Below are 23,519 nucleotides of genomic sequence, written 5' to 3'. Positions count from 1 at the left end.
TCTAAGGTCAAAGTCATACCCTCTTGAATAAGCAAAGCTATGGCAAAGAGTGGAGAATTGGAATATCTCCATTTCCTCCTTTCTGACCGAGAACCTTCACACTTGGATTTTCTCCCCCCTATTTACTGAGAAGGAATTTAAGCATACAAAGTGGCATATCAGATGGGATGTAAGAGGCTTTCCTTCATCAGACAACACCAGTCGGTATGGAAAGCACGGATGACCTGCCTTAAGGATATGTTACCAAGCCAGCTAACCCCCAACGTCTTGGTTTCCTTTCTAGTCCACCTCATTGAAGTAAGGAAGATTAAGCAATCAACAATCTTATAGAAATCTACATTGACAGAACCTCTTAGGCAGGCCTTTAACTTGGATTGAAACTCAGACATGTTTCACAATATTACACAATCTTTTGTCTTACAAAGACCATCCCAGCCAACTCCTTCAGTGTCCTGGTCTCTTAATTACGGCTTAAATAATTCTATTGTTTCCCTCAAAGAGTTACTTCACAAAGCTATCTTTCAGGGAGTAAAAGGCATTGAACTTGAAGCATTATGTAGAGAACTGGAGTTCCTCACCATATGTGCTGGCCATCACTTGATTCTGACTCCTGGCCTCATATTTCTAACAAAAAATGTTATTTTCATTAGTAAAATAAATTTTTGAATATACCTACCCGATGATCATGTAGCTGTCAACTCCGTTGCCCGACAGAAATCTAAGGTCGGGATACGCCAGCGATCGCTATACAGGTGGGGGTGTACACAACAGCGCCATCTGTGAGCAGGTACTCAAGTACTTCTTGTCAACAAGAACTCAATTTTCTCCTCGGTCCACTGGTTCTCTATGGGGAGGAAGGGAGGGTCCTTAAATTCATGATCATCGGGTAAGTATATTCAAAAATTTATTTTACTAATGAAAATAACATTTTTCAATATTAATCTTACCCGATGATCATGTAGCTGATTCACACCCAGGGTGGTGGGTGGAGACCAGTATACATGTTAACATTAGAAGCTAAGTATCCCGTATTTCATTTAAGCAGTTATTCAAAATAACAAACATAAAATAAATAAGTACCTGGTAAGGAAGTCGACTTGAACTATTACTCTGCCTTTTTAAAGTACGTCTTCTTTACTGAGCCTAGCGGTCCTCTTAGGATGCTGAACGACTCCTAGGTGCTGAAGTATGAAGGGCTGCAACCCATACTAAAGGACCTCATCACAACCTCTAATCTAGGCGCTTCTCAAGAAAGAATTTGACCACCCGCCAAATCAACCAGGATGCGGAAGGCTTCTTAGCCTTCCGTACAACCCAAAAAACAACAATAAAAAGTATTTCAAGAGAAAGATTAAAAAAGGTTATGGGATTAAGGGAATGTAGTGGCTGAGCCCTCACCTACTACTGCACTCGCTGCTACGAATGGTCCCAGGGTGTAGCAGTTCTCGTAAAGAGACTGGACATCTTTGAGATAGAATGATGCGAACACTGACTTGCTTCTCCAATAGGTTGCATCCATAACACTCTGCAGAGAACGGTTCTGTTTGAAGGCCACTGAAGTAGCGACAGCCCTAACTTCATGTGTCCTTACCTTCAGCAAAGCAAGGTCTTCTTCCTTCAGATGAGAATATGCCTCTCTAATCAGAAGCCTGATGTAGTAAGAAACTGCGTTCTTAGACATCGGTAAAGCAGGCTTCTTGATAGAACACCATAAAGCTTCTGATCGTCCTCGTAATGGCTTTGTCCGTCTTAAATAGTACTTAAGAGCTCTTACTGGGCAAAGTACTCTCTCTAGTTCGTTCCCCACCAAGTTGGACAGGCTTGGGATCTCGAACGACTTGGGCCAAGGACGCGAAGGAAGCTCGTTTTTAGCCAAGAAACCGAGCTGCAAGGAACATGTAGCCGTTTCAGATGTAAAACCTACGTTCCTGCTGAAGGCGTGGATCTCACTGACTCTTTTAGCTGTTGCTAAGCAAACGAGGAAAAGTCTTTAATGTGAGATCCTTAAAAGAGGCTGATTGAAGCGGTTCGAATCTTGATGACATCAGGAACCTTAAAACCACGTCTAGGTTCCAGCCTGGTGTGGACAACCGACGTTCCTTTGAGGTCTCAAAAGACCTAAGGAGATCCTGTAGATCTTTGTTGGAGGAAAGATCCAAGCCTCTGTGGCGGAAGACCGCTGCCAACATACTTCTGTAGCCCTTGATCGTAGGAGCTGAAAGGGATCTTACATTCCTTAGATGTAACAGAAAGTCAGCTATCTGTGTTACAGAGGTACTGGTTGAGGAAACTGCATTCGCCTTGCACCAGCTTCGGAAGACTTCCCATTTTGACTGATAGACTCTGAGAGTGGATGTCCTCCTTGCTCTGGCAATCGCTCTGGCTGCCTCCTTCGAAAAGCCTCTAGCTCTTGAGAGTCTTTCGATAGTCTGAAGGCAGTCAGACGAAGAGCGTGGAGGCTTGGGTGTACCTTCTTTACGTGAGGCTGACGCAGAAGGTCCACTCTTAGAGGAATAGTCCTGGAAACGTCCACTAGCCATTGCAGTACCTCGGTGAACCACTCTCTCGCAGGCCAGAGGGGAGCAACCAACGTCAACCGTGTCCCTTCGTGAGAGGCGAACTTCTGAAGTACCCTGTTGACAATCTTGAACGGAGGGAACGCATACAGGTCTAGATGGGACCAATCCAGCAGAAAGGCATCCACGTGAACTGCTGCTGGGTCTGGAATCGGAGAACAATACATCGGGAGCCTCTTGGTCATCGAGGTAGCGAATAGATCTATGGTGGGCTGACCCCACAGGGCCCACAGTCTGGTGCAAACATTCTTGTGAAGGGTCCACTCTGTGGGGATGACCTGACCCTTCCGGCTGAAGCGATCTGCCATGACATTCATGTCGCCCTGAATGAACCTCGTTACCAGCGAAAGCTTTCGATCTTTTGACCAAATGAGGAGGTCCCTTGCGATCTCGAACAACTTCCTCGAATGAGTCCCTCCTTGCTTGGAGATGTAAGCCAAGGCTGTGGTGTTGTCGGAGTTCACCTCCACCACCTTGCTTGGCTGGAGGGACTTGAAGGTTATCAAGGCCAGATGAACTGCCAAAAGCTCCTTGCAGTTGATGTGAAGTGTCCTTTGCTCCTGATTCCACGTGCCCGAGCATTCCTGTCCGTCCAGTGTCGCACCCCAGCCCGTGTCCGATGCGTCCGAGAAGAGACGGTGGTCGGGGGTCTGAACAGCCAATGGCAGACCTTCCTTGAGAAGAATGCTGTTCTTCCACCACGTCAGTGTAGACCTCATCTCTTCGGAAACAGGCACTGAGACCGCCTCTAGCGTCATGTCCTTTCTCCAGTGAGCAGCTAGATGAAACTGAAGGGGGCGGAGGTGGAGTCTCCCTAACTCGATGAACTGGGCCAGCGATGAAAGTGTCCCTGTTAGACTCATCCACTGTCTGACAGAACATCGGTTCCTTCTCAGCATGCTCTGGATGCATTCTAGGGCTTGATTGGTCCTTGGGGCCGACGGAAAAGCCCGAAAAGCTCGACTCTGAATCTCCATACCTAGATAGACAATGGTCTGGGATGGGACGAGTTGGGACTTCTCTATATTGACCAGGAGGCCCAATTCCTTGGTCAGATCCATAGTCCATCTGAGATTCTCCAGACAGCGACGACTTGACGGAGCTCTTAAAAGCCAGTCGTCCAAATAGAGGGAGGCTCTGATGTCTGCCAAGTGAAGGAATTTGGCAATATTCCTCATCAGTTTGGTAAACACAAGAGGTGCCGTGCTTAGGCCAAAGCACAGGGCTTGGAACTGGTACACAACCTTTCCAAAGACGAACCTTAGGAAAGGTTGGGAGTCTGGATGGATGGGGACGTGAAAGTACGCGTCTTTCAGGTCTAACGAGACCATCCAGTCCTCCTTCCTGACCGCTGCTAGGACCGACTTCGTCGTCTCCATCGTGAACGTCTGCTTGGTGACAAAAGCATTGAGAGCACTGACGTCCAGCACCGGTCTCCAACCTCCTGTCTTCTTCGCTACCAGGAAGAGACGGTTGTAGAAGCCCGGGGATTGATGGTCCCGGACTATGACTACCGCTCCCTTTTGTAGCAAGAGCGACACCTCTTGTTGCAACGCTAGCCTCTTGTCCTTCTCCTTGTAGTTGGGAGAGAGGTTGATGGGAGATGTTGCTAGAGGGGGACTGCGGCAGAACGGAATTCTGTACCCCTCCCTTAGCCACTTCACAGACTGAGCGTCTGCACCTCTGCTCTCCCAAGCTTGCCAGAAGAACTTGAGCCTGGCTCCCACTGCTGTCTGGAGAGGAAGGCAGTCAGATCCTGCCTTTTGCGGACTTGGAACCCTTCTTGGATTTGCCACGGTGACTGTCGGCACGGGTACCTCCTCTGCTGGAGGTTCTGCCACGAAAGGGCGGGATGAACCTAGTTGCTGGTGTGTCCACTGCTGCAGGACGGAAAGGTCTAGGCACGGAAGGTAAAGCTTTAGCCTTCCGTGCGGAAGATGCCATCAGATCATGGGTATCCTTCTGGATCAGCGAGGCAGCCATCCCCTTGATCAGCTCCTCCGGAAACAGACACTTGGAGAGAGGAGCAAACAACAACTCCGACTTCTGGCAAGAAGTGATCCCGGACGACAAGAAGGAGCAAAGATGTTCTCTCTTCTTAAGCACTCCCGACGTGTACGAAGCCGCAAGTTCACCAGACCCATCCCGAATGGCTTTGTCCATGCAAGACATGATCAGCATGGCAGAGTCCTTATCCGAAGGGGAAGTCTTTCTGCTTAACGCTCCCAAACACCAATCGAGGAAGTTGAAGATCTCAAAAGCACGAAAGACTCCCTTCAACAGATGATCCATGTCAGAAAAGGACCAGCAAATCTTCGATCGTCTCATAGCCAGCCTGCGGGGAGAGTCAACCAGACTTGAAAAGTCGGCCTGGGCAGAGGCAGGAACCCCCAAGCCGGGTTGCTCTCCCGTGGCATACCAGACGCTAGATTTGGAAGCAAGCTTGGTAGGCGGAAAGATGAAAGCAGTCTTTCCCAGTTGCTTCTTGGACTGCAACCACTCTCCCATAACCCTCAAAGCTCTCTTGGATGAGCGTGCGAGGACAAGCTTGGTGAAGGCAGGAGCAGCAGACTGCATGCCCAGAGCAAACTCGGAGGGAGGAGAGCGAGGGGTTGCAGACACAAACTGTTCTGGATACAAGTCCCTGAACAAGGCAAGGACTTTACGAAAGTCTAAGGAGGGAGGCGTAGACTTGGGCCCTTCTAAGTCGGAGTGCGGTTCATCCAAATGTGCATCTTCGTCATCCGATACTCCATCATCCGAAAGCTGAGTAGGAAGTGGCAAAGGCGGAGCAGAAAGCTGAACGGCTGAATCCGGCAGCACGGGTGCATGCGTAGCTGCTGCGGATTCAACATCATGCCGCTGCTGGTCAGTCTGCGAGCTGGCAACAACAAAAGCAGAGTGCTGGTGCGTGGGAGGGACTGCCGTGGGTTGCGGAGCATGCCGTATGGGATGCGGAGCATGCCGCATGGGTTGCGGAGCATGCCGCATAGTGTCAGAACACGGCAGCTCTACAGCACCTTCCCACTGCTGATGCGGTAGCTCACGCATGTCAACGGATGGTGCAGCAAGAACATGCGTCTGGCAGGGTGGACTGCGCATCGGTGGTGGAGCTCTCACAGGTGGAGTGTGGGAGCAGGCAGCCGCAGTATCTGCTGAGCGCACAACCGCGGCAGGTTGTAGGCTAACAGGGGCAGTGTCAACCTTCTCAGCATGATACTCTTGCATGAACGCAGCAAGCTGAGACTGCATAGTCTGCAGCATGGACCACTTAGGGTCTACCGTGGTTGGAGCAGCAACAGACGGAGCAGTAGCCTGTTGTGGAACCACTCTACCTCTCTTGGGAGGTGTGCAGTCTTCGGAAGACTGCGGCGAGTCCGAACTGACCCAGTGGCTACACCTGGGCCGTTGGACTCGCTCGGAAGGGACCTTACGCTTGAGAGGTCGTGAGACCTTGGTCCATCGTTTCCTCCTTGAAACTTCTTCCACAGACGAGGGATGATAGGGCTCATTCGTCTGTATGTGGATGGGACGATCTCTGAGAGAAACGTCCGCAACCACTGAGGGTACATCCGTACGCTGATCAAGGCCTGCCGAACCCTTTGGTCCTTCGACATTGCTTCTCCCCTGGGCTTGGGAGCTTGCAAGAGGTCCCAGACTGGGAGGACGACTGGCACGAACAGATGTACCCTCATGCGCAACACTGACACCGACACTTTTCACCTCACTTGCACTAACACTTCCCACTGCACTTTTCGCTTTCAGCTCTTTGACATCTGCCAAAAGCTGATTACGGTCATTAGCCAATGACTCCACTCTGTCACCAAGAGCCTGAATGGCAAGCAACATATCCGCCATGGATGGCTGAGCACTAGTAGCAGGGTCGGGAGTCACCACTACAGGGGAAGGGAAAGGTTGAGGGGCATGGGGAGAGGAAAAATCAACAGAGCGAGAAGAACTCCTCCTGATCCTATCCTTCTCTAGCCTACGTGCATTTTTAAGGAATTCGTTAAAATCGAATTCCGAAAGCCCAGCGCATTCCTCACACCGATCTTCCAATTGACAGGATTTACCCCTACAATTGGAACAAACGGTGTGAGGATCTATGGAGGCCTTCGGAAGACGCCTAGTACAAGCCCTAACACTACACTGCCTGTACTTAGGGACTTGAGACTGGTCAGACATCTTGAATTGTAGAAATAGTAAAGGAGGGGATTCCAAAAACTAGCAAAGTTCGTTAACAATTAATCCAAATTAATTCCAAAAGCTTGCTAAGCTAATGATAAAGCTTCCTGAATAGCGAAGGCTAAAATCTAGAGCGAATACATCACCAAAATCGTGAGAAACAACTCCAGAATCAACAGCGTATCCAAGTAGGTCTTGCCGGTGGCACGACAGAGGAAAAATTGAGTTCTTGTTGACAAGAAGTACTTGAGTACCTGCTCACAGATGGCGCTGTTGTGTACACCCCCACCTGTATAGCGATCGCTGGCGTATCCCGACCTTAGATTTCTGTCGGGCAACGGAGTTGACAGCTACATGATCATCGGGTAAGATTAATATTGAAAAATGAAAAGCCACCCCAGCGTCAGATATCCTCTTTATACCACAGATTTACAGTCAAGTGATGGCAACCTCTATCTAGTATCTACCCTGCAGGATCTCTGCAGAAAGTAGTCTGTTTCTAATTACCCAGACCAACAAGGTCCTTTCTACAGTGGTTATCCGTATTCTAATGACCTCCCTTATCATGTAGGCAGAGATTGTTTCCTTCCTTAAAACCTACAATGAGAAATATTGATTCCTCACTACCATTTTGTTCTAATACTGTATGCAATTTCAGGAGATTGAGTATTTATAAGACACCACCTGAAATAAATCCAATCAGTAGAACATGAGTGCATGGTACTTGGCTCACCTGTGGCGCTTGGAGGTAACCCAACCAAAGAAGAAGCCTCTCATCCTGGCCTCTCAACACACTGATCCTGACAGGTATATAGATAGCTCCCATCCCCATCAGCTTCTATGAGGTGAATTTCCACCTATTATGTATTGCTACTGCTTCCTCCGGTGCCTTAGATGACCGCGGAGGTAGCATCAGTAGGGGATTCAGCATTATGAAGCTTCATCTGTGGTGGATAATGTGGGAGGTTGGGCTGTGGCACCCTAGCAGTACCAGCTGAACTCGGTTGAGTCCCTGGTTAGGCTGAAGGAACGTAGAGAGTAGAGGTCCCCTTTTTTGTTTTGTTTCATTTGTTGATGTCGGCTACCCCCCAAAATTGGAGGAGGTGCCTTTGGTATATGTATGTATGTATGTTTTGCTCACAAGGTAGGCACAAACCAAAAGTTTACTTGTTTGGAGTTAAGTGTCTGTTAGGGCATACGAGTCTACTCTCATGTTTCTTTAGTATTAGTTCTTGGAGACTACAATACACATTAAGCCCAAAAAAGGAGTTTTGACATAGGAAAAATTAATTTTGGGGAAGTGCTGTTTGCTCTTAAAGACTCCTTTCCCACTAGCTTGGTGTACAAAAGAGGCATATGAGTCTTACTATAAATATAAAAGCCTTTACTAATGATCAGTTGGCCTTGGCTTTAGTGTCAATGTCGTGTCTCAGCGATGTGTCATCGTGTGTCTGGTGTATTTCAACATAAGAGGTGCTGTGATGGATTCAATAGAACCTGAATCTGTATGTTTTCAATATTCCCACTAAGTCTGTGTTGTTCACATTGATACACTAGTCCTGGAGTTGGGAGGACAGTATTTCTTTGATATATTCTTGTCATTCTGGATTCCCTATTCTAACCGTTCACCGTAAAGTTCTTTAGCACCTCCTAAAAGTAGGATTTTCCTAGATCAAACCTCCTTTATTTCTAAACATTATATACAAAAGCCTATTTTGCTCATAATAATTTCTTGGCATCAGGTTCTGCGGTACCTGCAGGTGATATGGGGAGGATTTTATTTGAATTATAATACTGTAATTTTCTCTACAGAAAAATTGCAATTATGGGTAATGTAGTAAAATATATAGTACTTTTAGAAGTCAATTGTTTATTCTTCTGAGGAATTTTTAGATTCTTAAATTCCTTGATATCTTTATGTATTAGTTCTTAAGAAATACTTAGCTTTACAATTTGTATTCTGAAAGCTCAAGTTACTGTGGTAAATTACCATTAGACTACTATGGTCTTTCAAGGAAAGGAAAGTCTAGTAAATTGAATTACTCAAATTGGCAGGGGTTTTGTTTCCTGAATTTTTCCTTCGCTATCCCACCTCCCTCTCAATGTGGGAATCAGCAATATGAACACCAGAGAAGGTTCATGGAATAGAATGACAAAATAAAATGACATTTCTATACTCACTTGGCATTCATTTACATGAACCTCCTCCTCCCCACTTCCTAGTAATGTCAAGAGGTTGCTAAAACAGTTTCGATTTTGAAACTGAAGGACAAAGAGATATTATCTACCAACACTGCCACACATTGCCATAAGATTACAATACTACAGTAGAAAAGTGGTGCAATTACAGGGAAAGAATAGAGGAAATCTTTAGTTTAAGGGCAGACATCGACATTTAAAAAGCTTCAAGATAGAAGCAATATGAAAGCCAAGCAAGTATAAAAAAAAGTAACTTGATTATTAAAATTCTGTTTACATAGAAAACCATACCCCTAAAATAATGGTATATACATAAGTTTCTTCAACACTGTATCTAAACAAAAAATGCAATACTGTATATATTTACCTCAAGTCTTCCAAATTCCCCAGCATACAGTGAGCCTTGGTAATGTAAATGTGTAAGTTTGGTGAAAGCCCGTCCTCTGGTCCATGCATCATCGCTGATTTCATCTTGAGACCCTATTATCCATAGGTGAGTAATTTGAGGAAAGCATATTGATAAGACTCCTAAAGAATGTGCATCAACACAAGAAGGTTCTTGGAGTGTTATTTCAGTTACCAATGGACTAATTACTTGTGGCTCATCATCTATAGGTATGTGAGATCCATGCAAAGACCACTCTAAACCACATAAGGTAATTTTCTTCAAAAACTTTAGCTCGGCTAAAGCTGAAAAATAGGTAATAATGTTTAAATTATAACACTGTTGAATAGTTACATGTTCCAGCAATGGACATGCTTTACAAACTGAGCTAACATACTGCTCCTCATGAGCAATGCAGTATGCCTTACGTGCTAGAGATAATGGAGGGTCCTGATCAGATGCAAGTAAGTTTTTAATCACTACAGCTTGGATGTCATAGCTCTCGTCCATAACAGCATCTAATCTCTCAAGGGGTAAATTTTGCACAATTGCTTTGACGCCAGAATATGATAGCCAAGATTCGCTAATGTTGAGGTGGCGTAGATTTTTCATTTTCAACAAGGATGGAATGCAGTCGACATAGTCACATTTTCTTCCAAACTTTTCTACCTTTGTTGTGTCAAAACCAGAGTCAGTTATAGCACTATATTTTAAGTCTAGATATGAAAGGTGGGGACTGTTTGATGCCAAACCTTCTAACAATATATTTATTTCCCTACTAGAGACCTTAAGATGCCGCAGAGTCACATGAATAAGCAACGGCATTCTTATTAATGCTGATGACAACAGTTTAAATTTACTAATAGAATACTCCCAAACATTTTCCTTTTGACTTACAAAAGCTTTCAGGCTCTTAGCAAGACCTAAAGCTTTTAGGTATTTTGATGGATTTCTAGTTGGAAATTTAAACTTATCAACATCAATCTGTGAAATTGAAGGGGATAGAAGAATCAGGGCAAGTTCATCAATAAAATCAAGAACAGGTTGACTCACTTCACAACAAGTTATGAAATCGAAAAATGGGGCTAATTTATCCAGAAATTCTGCATGAAAATTTGGAGGGATGGATTGCATTACATCCCTTAGATAATTTGTAAATGTCTCTGATGAATTAGAGTTAACATACACTGAGATAAGCCCTTTCAAATATGTCTCTGTGCTTTTAACACAGAGCAAAGAAAGAGGTTTCACCCTTTCTTCACACTCAGCCTCGTTGTTCATCTTTCTTCTCTTAACAGATGCGTCTTTTCTTCTTTGCAAATTCATCACAGTGCTAGTAACCAGTCTCTACTTGTAATAAACTATTCCAACCAAGTACTTTGATCTTTTCTTCAATGCACATTTCTCTTTTGTTTTTCCTGCAAAAGCAAATACAATATGTTAATGAAAAAAAAATCTGTAATTTAATACTAAGACATATTTGGGTACATAAACACTTATTGTAGAAATTTCTCATGGCTGAGTTTACTAAAACTAAAAATTACATATAAATAGTTCCAGTTTAATCTTAAAAGCAATCCATGATCACAAAAAAATAAATTGTCATTTTTATGAAATTCTCCTCATGTTCATATTGCTTTTGACTCTGGAAGCTTGGAATATCCAAGGGAATGTTAACGTTGCTCTTTAAAATGAGGAAATTTATCCCATTTTATTTCCATCTAATACACTAATGGCTCTAGTAAAGCAATGTGACCAGAGTCTAGCAACAATAACATGCTATGCATATAGGATAGCCTCTTCAGTAAAAGCTGCAATGGAACAACAATGACGTGTGCTACTCCACACTAGATGTCAGAGTTATTGTTTGTTTATATACTGATATCATCATCATCATTATTATTTTCTGGGCTCTGACCAGTGCCGCCCAGTGAAATGCTCCTTTTACATCATTTCTAAGGTAAAAACTACTATGAATTTACCAGAGAAAAAATTGTATAGGAATGCTAGGTTGAACTCAGCTCGCTCACCTTAATAAGGTGTCGGTATAATACTGGGGCGTGATTATATCACAACCAGAGGTCTTGCACCATTTAGATATCTCCTGTCAATATCCCCGAACAGCGAGGTGCCGTTCAACATCCTAGCTCTGAACGCTACTACGAACGATCCCACCCACGCCAGTGACGTCAATCCTTTTTCATAGCACCAGCTTGATACGTTATCTTTTTTCCGGTGTGTGTTTTCCTTGTATTACCCAGGATTTATCTCAGGATGTCGGACTCTACCGTCACTCCACCTAAGTTAAGTACCAGATCTATGAGTTTTGAGATTTTGGAGGTGGCCTTGCCCTTATTTATTATTTTATCAGTTTTATTTTATCCGCGACCCCGCATCGGGTCCTCGTGGCGGTCGGCCACCTCCTCTCTCTCTCTCGTCGTTCTTAACGTTTTACAAAGAGTCTTCTATACTGATTGTTCCTCGTTTTGAACTTTTCTGGGTATCCACGGTTCACATCCCGTGTTATTTTATGTTATGGTATTCTGTTATTACGATAACAGTTGTTTACGATATTACGGTATCGTAATTTCATGTTAGGTTGGCATGCCTGGTAGCTTTTGAGCGTTACTAGTTTTACTTCGTTTTACGTTCCGCACGTCACGGACGTTCATAACGATCTTATTAGCATAAGTTTTATTACTAGTATTAATTAGTTCGAAGGGACTTTCACGAGGCAGTTCTTTGTTTTACGTTTTTTGTCGGCACTTCACCGACTTTGTGTTATGTTGGTAGCCCTGCCTAGCTCCACGCGCTGTTAGGCTTGGTCTTCCCCTGTCTCTCTGTTCGTCACTCCGTACTATCTTACGATTGATATTATTATTATTATTATTATTATTATCCAGCATGCCTTCCTCTTTCATTTACCTATTAGTTATATTATTATATTGTTTATCCTAGTCTTTCCATGTGATCATTCCAGTTGTGGGTCTTTGCTCAGATTGGTACACCTGTCCTCTGCCCCACTTGTTAGCCTCCCTCTCCCCATCCGCCCGGCACCCCCACCCCAGGGTTGCCTTCCCTCTCTCTCTCATGTCGAGTTGTAGAGTCAGCTGTTTTGCGTTACGTTCTCTCCCCCGGGGCCTTCGCTTAACTCCGTACTGGGCGGTTCCCGATCGTATGCAAGGCTTATTATTATAAATTATTTTTGCAGTTTTCCCCCCTACCCTGCCGTAGGCGTTTCTTTCCGCCGACTCGATTGGCCATCAGTCGGCGGGAGGCATTCTGCTTGGACTGTGGTATCATATTGTGTTTATATTACATATTTTTCACATTCATTCCTGCTACATCCTCCCGGTCCCGCACCTCACGGACCCATTATAGATCCCTCCACCTCTCCCTCCTTCTATGGTGTTCCGAACTTCACGGACTCCATGTGTTATTATTTCATTACGGGATCCCCGGACGTAGCTTTTACTTTATTCCCTGATCGAGTTGATTAATCCTGTGTGCCGTCGACGGGTTTGACCCTCGACCCCCCCGGACCCCCCACCCCCCACCCCCCCGTCCGCCTTCTCCGGTGGATTTTCATGAGCCCTGGGCTCTCTCGGTTGTCTCTCCGGAGCCAACGTTACCTGTAACCACTTGGATTAATCTCATCTATATATATTCACATGTATATATATATATATATATATATATATATATATATATATATATATATATATATATATATATATATATATATATATATACTCCCTGTTCTCGAACCCCCCCTCGAATACGATCACGATTACGGATTGACTTATTCTTATCTATATTACAGTCGTAGTATATCTTTTCACCACGATAGTGGTATAATTTAAGCCCCCGGAGCCCCCGGGCCCCTCTTGCTTATCTATAAGATACTCGTGTATCTCTTATTTTACAGACAGTACGCTGTACGCTGACAGCATGTTCGGCGGTCCTCCACCAACCCTGCGGCCACGATGTGTGTCGTTCACATGCCCACTGTGCTATCCTGGTAGATGATTTGATTGTTTGGCATCCGGACAATTGTGTCGTTTGCTACAAAATGACCTCCACTTTAACATCTGACTCGGTGAGTGGAATTACTTTTAGCAATAATACAGACTTGGTAAGTGGAGTTACAATTAATTACAATTAATTAATTTTAAGGACACTGTTCTTTGGACTCCTCGCATGCCCTTCGATAGCTTCGTGTCTCCGAAGCCCCTGATCTTTTTCCTTTTTCTTCTGCATGATTTTCCTTACCCTCGCTAATAGTCTGTTCTCTTTCAGAGCACCCAACTTGAAAAGAATACGGCTCAGGCCACCCTCAAAATCTGGATTGGGGGGTTTGCCCGTAATGTGAAGGCCAAACAGCCTTATACCTTCTCTGAGGAATGGTGCTCTCGCCTTTACCCGCACGCAAAGACTTCGGCTGCGGTCCCCAAATAGTTGGCGGATCCTGTCATTGAAAATATTGAATCCCTACTATTGGCCCCGATCAAGAGGAGACAGGCGGGACGTTGACAGAGGACGTCGCTACCCTCAATTTAGACGTAGAGCCCATGGCTCTGGATGAACCCGACACAGGTAGGGACATAGGTGAGTCAGGTGGGTCCCGGGCTAAGATTCCTCTCCTTAGCCCGACTTTCTCTTCTACTTCTGACCAATCTTCCTTTCGAGGATTCCCGGGGACTCCCGGGGACTCCCGGGGCTGATCTCAAGCCCCGGCCTGTTGCCCCCAAGGTTAAGGCTCACCGCAGGCCTTTACACAAGACCCACAAGTCTTCGAAACCATCATCATTGAAGTCAAAATTTTCTTCCACTAGAGTCTCTAAAGACTCAGTCGCTGTGCCCTCGGCCTCTCAAAGAGTAGTCTCCATTCCGGCACCCGTTCCCCCCCCCGGCGGAATCATTTAACCCGAAGGAATTTTCGGAGATGTTCTCTCGTTTTGAGACAATGTTGCAAGAGAGGATGACTAATGTGGAGACCATGGTTCAGGGACTCATGCGTTCGGGGCTGCCACCACAGTAACAATATCCCATCCCCGACGCCTCTAAGCTCCCACCTTTCAACAAAAATAACCCTTGGCGGTTAGCGTTACATGCCCCCCTCTCGGATGGCATGTTATCCATAGAAGGTTTCGGAACTCGGCCTCTCGAGGACTATGAGTTCTACCCGCCTAACAGAGGAGGCTCTGATCCGCCTGGATAAGATCCCGAAATGATCTTCCCTAAAGAACCGGCACAGTCTGTCTTGGTCCGCATCTTCAATGAGTGGGACTATATGAATACAATGATCACAGCCTGCAAGAGCTCGTACACTATGTTTTTGGTCGACGAGCAGACCCCGACTCCATACGCGAACAAGATTATGGAGATTGCCTATCAGGCTACCAAGGAGGAGAAGCCCTTACCTCAACTCAGAGAAACGGACTTGACTTCCCTTCTCTTCCCGGGAGATAATGAATGTTGGCGGAACGCCCCATCTACCTTCTCGGTGGGCAAACTGAGCCCGGACTGTGCTTCGACGCAGTTCAGTGAACGCCTTCCTAAACTTCCGGAGTCCCTGATTAAATTTGAGTTTGACACCAGGTGTAGGCTCGGTAGGTCGATTAATTCGGTTACTCTTTCCGAATTGACCGTTGCCACTTACGACGAGGAACCTCTCTTTAAGGTCCTCACCAAATCCCTTTTACAGACCTTATTGACTGACACCTATGATTTTCATAATTCCAGGTTCCGTTGCCGACGACATGTACTGTCTAAGGCTACGATTAGTCACGAACCTAATAGGCTCATCAAAGCCCCAGTCTGGGGTCCGGATCTCTTCCCGGAGGACCTAGTTAATTCAGTTCTCAGCGAGGCAGCTAGAGCCAACCAAAGCCTCAAGGTTAGGTGGGGCCTAGTCCCTATGAGCCGGCTAGTACCCCAATCCGAGGTAGGAAGAAGTTGAGGCCCTACCACTCCTCGCAATTTAGACAATCTCTTCAAGTGGTACAACCGGTCCCGGTTCAGTCTGTTCCTCAAGGTTCCCAGCCTTCTACCTCAAAGGGCCAACAACAACAACAGTACGTGTTGGTCCCTCAAGCTCAAGTCGCCTCGACTTCGTTCACCACCTCCCCCACCTTTAATCCCACATATGAATCTCAGGGTTCTTTCCATGGCTACCAGCGCTACAGGGGCTCCAGAGGTGCCTTTCGTAACTGAGGTGGCGGAAGGGGTTCCCACCGAGGCAAGTCTTTCCGCGGAGGCAGGGGCGGCAAATCATCCTCCAACCATTGAGAACTTGCAGGTAGGAGGAAGACTATACAAATTTCGGGACCATTGGAAGTTCAGCAATTGGGCTTCCAGCATAATTTCAAAAGGTCTGGGGTGGAGCTGGATACAGGGACCCCCTCCACCGAACAGTTTCTACCAGCTCCCAACGGAAGAGCTACGTTCATTCACGAAGGATCTGTTGCAAAAGAACGCAATTCAAAGCATACATCGCTTAATATTTCAAGGTCGCTTATTCAGCGTGCCAAAGAAAGGCTCAGACAAACGAAGAGTAATCCTGGACCTGTCTCGTCTAAACTGCTTCATTCGTTGTGACAAATTCCACATGCTTACCGTCTCGCAGGTGCGGACCTTACTTCCCCGTGGGGCCGTCACCACCTCCATAGATCTTACAGATGCCTACTATCACGTTCCAATAGCAAGGCATTTTCGTCCTTTTCTGGGCTTCAAGCTAGGCGAACAAGCCTATGCATTCAAGGTGATGCCATTCGGGCTCAACATAGCGCCCAGAATCTTCACCAAATTAGCAGAGACGGTAATTCAGGAACTTCGAACTCAGGGGATACAAATAGTGGCTTATCTCGACGATTGGCTGATCTGGTCGGACAACGTCCGGAACTGCCACATAGCAACGAACAAGGTCCTCTCCTTCCTTCGACAATTAGGATTTCAGGTCAACCTCGAGAAATCCCGCCTGGTCCCGGAGACCAAGTTTCAATGGCTGGGGCTACAATGGGACCTAAGTTCCCATACGTTGTGCCTCCCAAAAACCAAAAGGAAGGAAATAGCGAAGAATACGAAACAGTTTCTCAGGAACAAGTTGACATCCAGGAGGAACCAAGAGAGGATCCTGGGTTCCTTACAGTTCGCCTCAGTGACAGACATCGTCCTAAGGTCCAAACTAAAGGACATAAACAGAGTGTAGCGCTCCAGAGCAACCAAAAAAAGTCGAGACAGGCAAGCTCGTCTTCCCCCAACCCTGAGAAAAAGTCTGCAGCCTTGGACGAAGATCAAGAATCTTTCCAAGTCGGTTCCCTTGCAACATCCGGCCCCGGGACTCGTCGTTCAACACAAGAAAGTCCCAGGGTTATGGTCACCGATCTTTCAACAAATGCACATCAACGTCCTAGAGGCCATGGCAGTCTTCCTCACTTTAAAATGTCTCAGCCCAGCCAGGAATCTCCATATCAGACTGGTCCTTGACAGTGCAGTCATAGTCCACTGCATCAACAGAGGAGGCTCCAGATCAGCCCGCATAAACCACGTCATGTTGACGATTTTCTCCATGGCGGCATCGCACAAGTGGCATCTATCAGCAGTCCATCTAGCGGGAGTCCGGAATGTGGTGGCAGACGCACTTTCCCGGACGACTCCACTGGAGTCGGAATGGTCACTAGACAATCGGTCCTTCCAGTGGATATTATCTCAAGTCCCGGGTCTCCAGGTGGACCTGTTGCGACGGAGTCCAATCGCAAACTAGATTGTTACATAGCTCCCAACCTGGACCCTCAGGCTTATGCCATGAACGCTATGTCACTAGATTGGAACACTTGGAAGACGATTTATCTGTTTCCTCCGATAAATCTCCTGCTGAAAGTTTTGCACAAACTCAGATCTTTCAAAGGTCGAGTGGCTCTGGTAGTCCCCAACTGGCCCAAGAGCAACTGGTTCCCCTTGTTACTAGAGCTAGGCCTCCACCCCCGCCGGATTCCCAATCCTGTACTAACACAAGTAGTACAAACTCGCAATGTGTTAGCTTCCTCAAGGATTCTGAATACCCTAACTTTATGGACTTCATGAAGTTCGCAGCTCAACAAGGTGCAAACATCGATCCTCTGAATACCCTATTCCTGGAATCTGACAAAAGAGAATCCACCCTCCGTCAATATGACTCAGCTGTCAAGAAACTAGCAAAGTTTTTGAAAGATTCCCAATTTGAGGAAATGACAATGAACCTAACTGTGACATTCTTCAGAACTCTCTTTGAATTGGGCCTGGCAGCCAATACCATTACTACGATCAAGTCGGCCTTGAAAAAGATCTTCCATGTCGGCTTTGACATTGATCTGACGGATTCATATTTCTCATCCATTCCGAGAGCCTGTGCCAGATTAAAACATTCAACTCGCCCTAGCGCAGTTACCTGGTTTTTGAACGATGTTCTAAAGCTAGCCTCTGACACCTCGAATGAATCCTGTAACTATATGGCATTATTAAGAAAGACACTTTTTCTTTTGAGCCTCGCCTCTGGCTCCAGAATCTCAGAATTGTCAGCCTTATCTAGAGACCCAGGTCATATAGAGTTTCTCTCTTCGGGTGAGGTCCTTCTCTCCCCTAACAAAGTTTTCTCGGCTAAAAATGAGGACCCCCAAGACAGGTGGTCTCCCTGGAAGATTGTTCCACTTCCTCGGGATCCATCCCTGTGTCCAGTTACCACCCTGAAATCCTACTTAAGTAGAACTCCCACCACAACCACAGGGCCTTTATTTATTAGAGAACATGGAGGAACTATTACCCTTAAGGGAATCAGACAACAAATTCTTTATTTTATTAAACAAGCTGATCCTGAATCATTCCCACATGTTCATGATATTCAAGCTGTGGCTACTTCAATTAACTTTTTCCACCACATGAAATTTGATGAGCTCTCAAAATATACGGGTTGGAAGTCCCCAAAAGTTTTCAAGTGCCACTACCTAAAACCTTTAGCAGCTCTTAAATTTGCCACAGTAGCAGCAGGGAATGTAGTTCCTCCTGAAGGTACCGAGTCCTAATCACGTCTTGCTCTATCCTCTTTCCCTCCTGCCTGGCTTACTTATTGTTCCTACCTGGTTTTGTTTGTCCTTTACCATACACCCTTATGGTGAACTGTGTTATTTTATCATACGTTATGATCAATTTCCACAAATTGTTTTTGATTTCATCTGTGCTTAAAATCCCCCGAGCTGATTTTATTTTATTTTATTACACTAAGAATGTGATTATGGATCTGCTTTTTGCTTGGTTTTACTTTCATCCCTTGATGGGATTGTTTACCATTTTTTATATTCATATCTATGTTGAATTCTTACCTACGGGTTACCTTGTTGAATTATTTACCAAGCTTGATTATCACTATTCATATCTATATTCAATGCTTACCTACGGGTTTCCTTTTTGAATTGTTACCATGTTTAATTATCACTTTCATGTCCATGTTGATTACGTATTTACGGGATTCCTCATCCCCCCTGTTTGATATTAAAATCACCATCTACTGTATGTTATTTTTGTGGTATTTTTCTCCCCAGGTAGTTAGCCATATTAGGTCCCTATTCTCTGGTACTATTTCACTGGGCGGCACAGGTCAGAGCCCAGAAAAGGGATTTTGACGTAGGAAAAATCTATTTCTGGGCAAGAGACCTGTGCCGCCCAGTGAACCCACCCGTCCCTCCCTGTCGGGCCCCAATCTGGGGTGCTATAGGAGTGACGTCACTGGCGTGGGTGGGATCGTTCGTAGTAGCGTTCAGAGCTAGGATGTTGAACGGCACCTCGCTGTTCGGGGATATTGACAGGAGATATCTAAATGGTGCAAGACCTCTGGTTGTGATTTAATCATGCCCCAGTATTATACCGACACCTTATTAAGGTGAGCGAGCCGAGTTCAACCTAGCATTCCTATACAATTTTTTCTCTGGTAAATTCATAGCAGTTTTTACCTTAGAAATGATGTAAAAGGAGGATTTCACTGGGCGGCACAGGTCTCTCGCCCAGGAATAGATTTTTCCTACGTCAAAATCCCTTTTTTGGAATCAGATAAGAGGGAGTCCACCCTTCGACAATATGACTCGGCTGTCAAGAAACTCGCCAAGTTCTTAAAGGACTCGAAGGTTGAGAGAATGACTATGAACCTAACAGATTGGATTCGATATTAACCTTACGGATTCATACCTCTCTTCCATTCCTAAAGCTTGTGCCAGATTGAAACCATCAACTCGTCCTACCGCAGTTTCCTGGTTTCTGAATGATGTTCTTAAATTAGCTTCTGACACTCCTAATGAATCATGTGCCTATACCCCATAATTACGGAAAACTCTATTCCTAATGAGCTTAGCCTCTGGCGCTAGAATTTCGGAGCCTTGTCTAGAAATCCAGGCCATATTGATTTTCTCTCGTCAGGAGAAGTTCTACTTTCCCCTGACAAAACATTCCTAGCAAAGAATGAGGACCCCCAAAACAGATGGTCCCCCTGGAAGATTGTTCCCCTTCCACGGGATACATCCTTATGTACAGTTACGACTTTGAAAGCCTACATAAATAGAACTTCCACCAAGTCCTCGGGGCCCTTATTTATTAGAGAGAATGGAGGAACCATCACCCTTAAAGGGATTACACAACATATTCTGTATTTCATCAAACAGGCTAACCCAGAATCATTCCCTCATGTCCATGATATTCGAGCTGTAGCTACTTCTATTAATTATTTCCATCACATGAAAATATACAGGCTGGAAGTCCCCATCAGTTCCCAAACGCCACTATTTAAAACCTTTGGATGCCCTAAAATTTGCTACAGTGGCAGCAGGAAGTGTGGTTCCTCCTGATCATCATGAATCCTAATCACAAAGTCTTGTTTTCCCCCCTTTCTCTTCCCCCTTACCTGCCTCACTTATGGTCCCTACAGTGGTTTGATTTAGCTTTTGGATCGCACCCTTCAGTTGCACCCTTATGTACAGTCCTTATCATTTATGTATATTTTTGCCCATGTTCACTTATAGTCATTCGAGATTGTTATATTTATCCTTACAGTAATCCTTAATCCTGGTATTCTCTTTGTTGAGACCTTATTTTGATGCTCATGTTTTTCTCCTATATCCTAGGATTATACGTTTAGTTTGCATCCCATGTTTTTTACTTATATTGCTTTTATCGTTACGTAAGGAGTTCTCTTTTTCTTGAATACCATGTATTTACATTTACGTATATTAAATCATGTTTTTGATATGTTTGACTTTAATTTTTTTTTTTATTTAATATTTTGGTTCCAAGTTTGGGACCATTTCTATGGTACTATTTCACTGGGCGGCACAGGTCAGAGCCCAGAAAAGGGGATTTTGATGAAGGAAAAATCTATTTCTGGGCAAGAGACCTGTGCCACCCAGTGAACCCACCCTCTGCTCGCCCTCCCTGTTGAACCCAAACTTGGGTGCTATGAGGAGTGACGTCATTGGCGTGGGTGGGCTTGTGGGTAGCGACGGTCTGTGGTGGACTTGGGACGGCTCCTCTTGATTTGGGGGATATTGACGAGGAGATATCTAATTGGTACGAGACCTAAGCATGTGATTTTCACGCCCGTATTACATATACCGACACCTTTCAGGTGAGCGAGCTGGGTTCACACCTAGCATTCCTATGCAATTTTTTCTCTGGTATTATTTAGCAGTTATATACCTTAGAAATGATGCTAAAGGAGCATTTCACTGGGGGGCACAGGTCTCTCGCCCAGAAATAGATTTTTCCTTCGTCAAAATCCTTTATATATATATATATATATATATATATATATATATATATATATATATATATATATATATATATATATACTGTGTGTGTGTATATATATATATATATATATATATATATATATATATATATATATATATATATATATATATATATATATATATATATATATATATATACATATATATATATTTATATATATGTATTTGTGGCCGCGGGGCCATATAAAAATTAGAATAGCACCAACGTTATCCCTGCGTGTCGTAAGAGGCGACTAAAAGGGACGGGAAGAGGGGGCTGGGAACCCCCTCTCCTGTATCTACATCCTGTGATGTAGTACGATAGAGAGTAAAAGATGTGAAATTGGAAGTATGTTTAGGAATAGAAGGATGGATGTATTGGCCTTGTGTGAGACGAAGATAAAAGGAAAGGGTGAAGTGATGTTTGGTGAAATGTCTGGTAGAGTGTCTGGGATTGAAAGGGGAAGAGCGAGAGAGGGTGTGGCTTTATTGCTGGGTGAAATGTCTGGTAGAGTGTCTGGGATTAAAAGGGGAAGAGCGAGAGAGGGTGTGGCTTTATTGCTGAGTGAATGGAAGACAGGTAAAGTAGTGGAATGGAAGGAGATATCATCTAGGTTAATGTGGGTAAGGGTTAGGTTGGGTAGGGAATGTTGGGCGTTTGTCAGTGCGTATGGGCCAGGTAGTGAGAAAAGTGAAGAAGAGCGGAATGAGTTCTGGAATGAATTAACTAGGTGTGTAGAAGGACTGGGTAGAAGGAATTATGTAGTTGTCATGGGTGATTTAAATGCTAGAGTGGGAGCTGGAGAGGTAGAAGGTGTCATTGGGAACTATGGCGTACCAGGTGAAAATGAGAGTGGTGAGAGACTGGTAGATGTGTGTTGAGCAAGAGATGGTGATAAGTAATAGCTTTTTCAAAAAGAAAGATAAAAATAAGTATAAATGGGTAAGAGTGGCAAATGGAAGAGTAGTAGAAAGGGCATTAATGGATTATGTGTTGATAACTAAAAGAATGTTTGGAAGATTGAAAGACGTGCACGTGTTTAGGGATATGGCTAACGGTATGTCTGATCATTTTTTGGTGGAAGGAAAATTAGTTGTAGCAAAAGAGTGGGGGAATAGAGTAGGTGAATGTAAAAGGGAGCTAGTGAGGGTTGAAGAGCTAATAAAACCGGGGGTAAACAGTAAATATCAGAAAAGGTTGAAAATGACATATGACGAAGTGAAAGTAAGAGAAACTGGCAATTTAGAGGAGGAGTGGAAGTTAGTAAAAGAAAATTCTGTTGGGATTGCAAGTGATGTGTGTGGCAAGAAGGTTGTTGGAGGCAGCATGAGGAAGGGCAGTGAATGGTGGAATGAAGGAGTGAAGGTAAAAGTGGAAGAGAAAAAGAGGGCTTTTGAAGAATGGCTGCAGAGTAATAGAGTAGAGAAGTATGAAAAATATAAAGAGAAAAATGTGGAAGTAAAGCGCAAGGTACGTGAGGCAAAGAGAGCAGCTGACTTGAGGTGGGGTCAGGGATTGGGTCATTCATATGAAGAGAATAAGAAGAAGTTTTGGAAAGAAGTGAAGAGAGTAAGGAAGGCTGGCTCAAGAATTGAAGAGACAGTGAAAGATGGAAATGGGAGGTTGTTAAAAGGAGAGGAGGCAAGGAAAAGATGGGCGGAATACAGTATTTTGAAAGTTTACTGAATGTTGAGGATAATAGGGAGGCAGATATAATTGTTGTTGCAGGTGTTGAGGTACCAGTGATGGGAGATGAGAATGAGAGAGAGATTACAATAGATGAAGTGAGGAGAGCACTAGATGAAACGAGAGTAGGAAAAGCGTCTGGTATGGATGGTGTGAGAGCTGAGATGTTGAAAGAAGGGGGTGTGACTGTACTTGAATGGTTGGTGAGATTGTTTAATATGTGTTTTGTATTGTCAATGGTACCAGTAGATTGGGTTTGTGCATGTATTGTACCACTATATAAGGGTAAGGGAGATGTGCACGAGTGTTGTAATTCAAGAGGTAGTTTGTTAAGCGTAGTTGGAAAAGTGTATGGTAGAGTAATGATTAATAGGATCAAGGATAAAACAGAGAATGCAATCTTAGAAATACAGGGTGGTTTTAGAAGAGGTCGGGGTTGTATGAATCAGATTTTCACAGTAAGGCAGATATGTGAGAAATATTTAACAAAAGGTAAGGAGGTGTATGTTGCGTTTATGGATCTGGAGAAAGCGTATGATAGAGTTGATAGGGAAGCAATGTGGAATGTGATGAGGTTATATGGAGTTGGTGGAAAGTTGTTGCAAGCAGTGAAAAGTTTCTACAAAGGTAGTAAAGCATGTGTTAGGATAGGAAATGAAGTGAGTGATTGGTTTCTGGTG

General features: G+C 44.6%; 1 protein-coding gene across 3 annotated transcripts in view; it reads right to left on the bottom strand.

Annotated features, from left to right (window-relative positions):
* Nucleotides 1–23,519, bottom strand: part of HSPBAP1 (HSPB1 associated protein 1) — a 112,767-nt gene that overhangs the window by 28,261 nt on the left and 60,987 nt on the right. For all 3 annotated transcript variants that reach the window (XM_068389631.1, XM_068389630.1, XM_068389632.1), the window contains one exon: nucleotides 9,328–10,763. In XM_068389631.1, the coding sequence (XP_068245732.1) occupies nucleotides 9,328–10,671 (1,344 nt within the window). In that variant the 5' untranslated portion in view covers nucleotides 10,672–10,763. The remainder of the gene's footprint in view (nucleotides 1–9,327; nucleotides 10,764–23,519) is intronic.

This window comes from Palaemon carinicauda, chromosome 16, assembly GCF_036898095.1.
Source record: "Palaemon carinicauda isolate YSFRI2023 chromosome 16, ASM3689809v2, whole genome shotgun sequence".
Lineage (NCBI taxonomy): Eukaryota > Metazoa > Arthropoda > Malacostraca > Decapoda > Palaemonidae > Palaemon > Palaemon carinicauda.
Note: the sequence above shows the minus strand (reverse complement) of the source record. Positions and strands in the feature narration are given on the sequence as shown.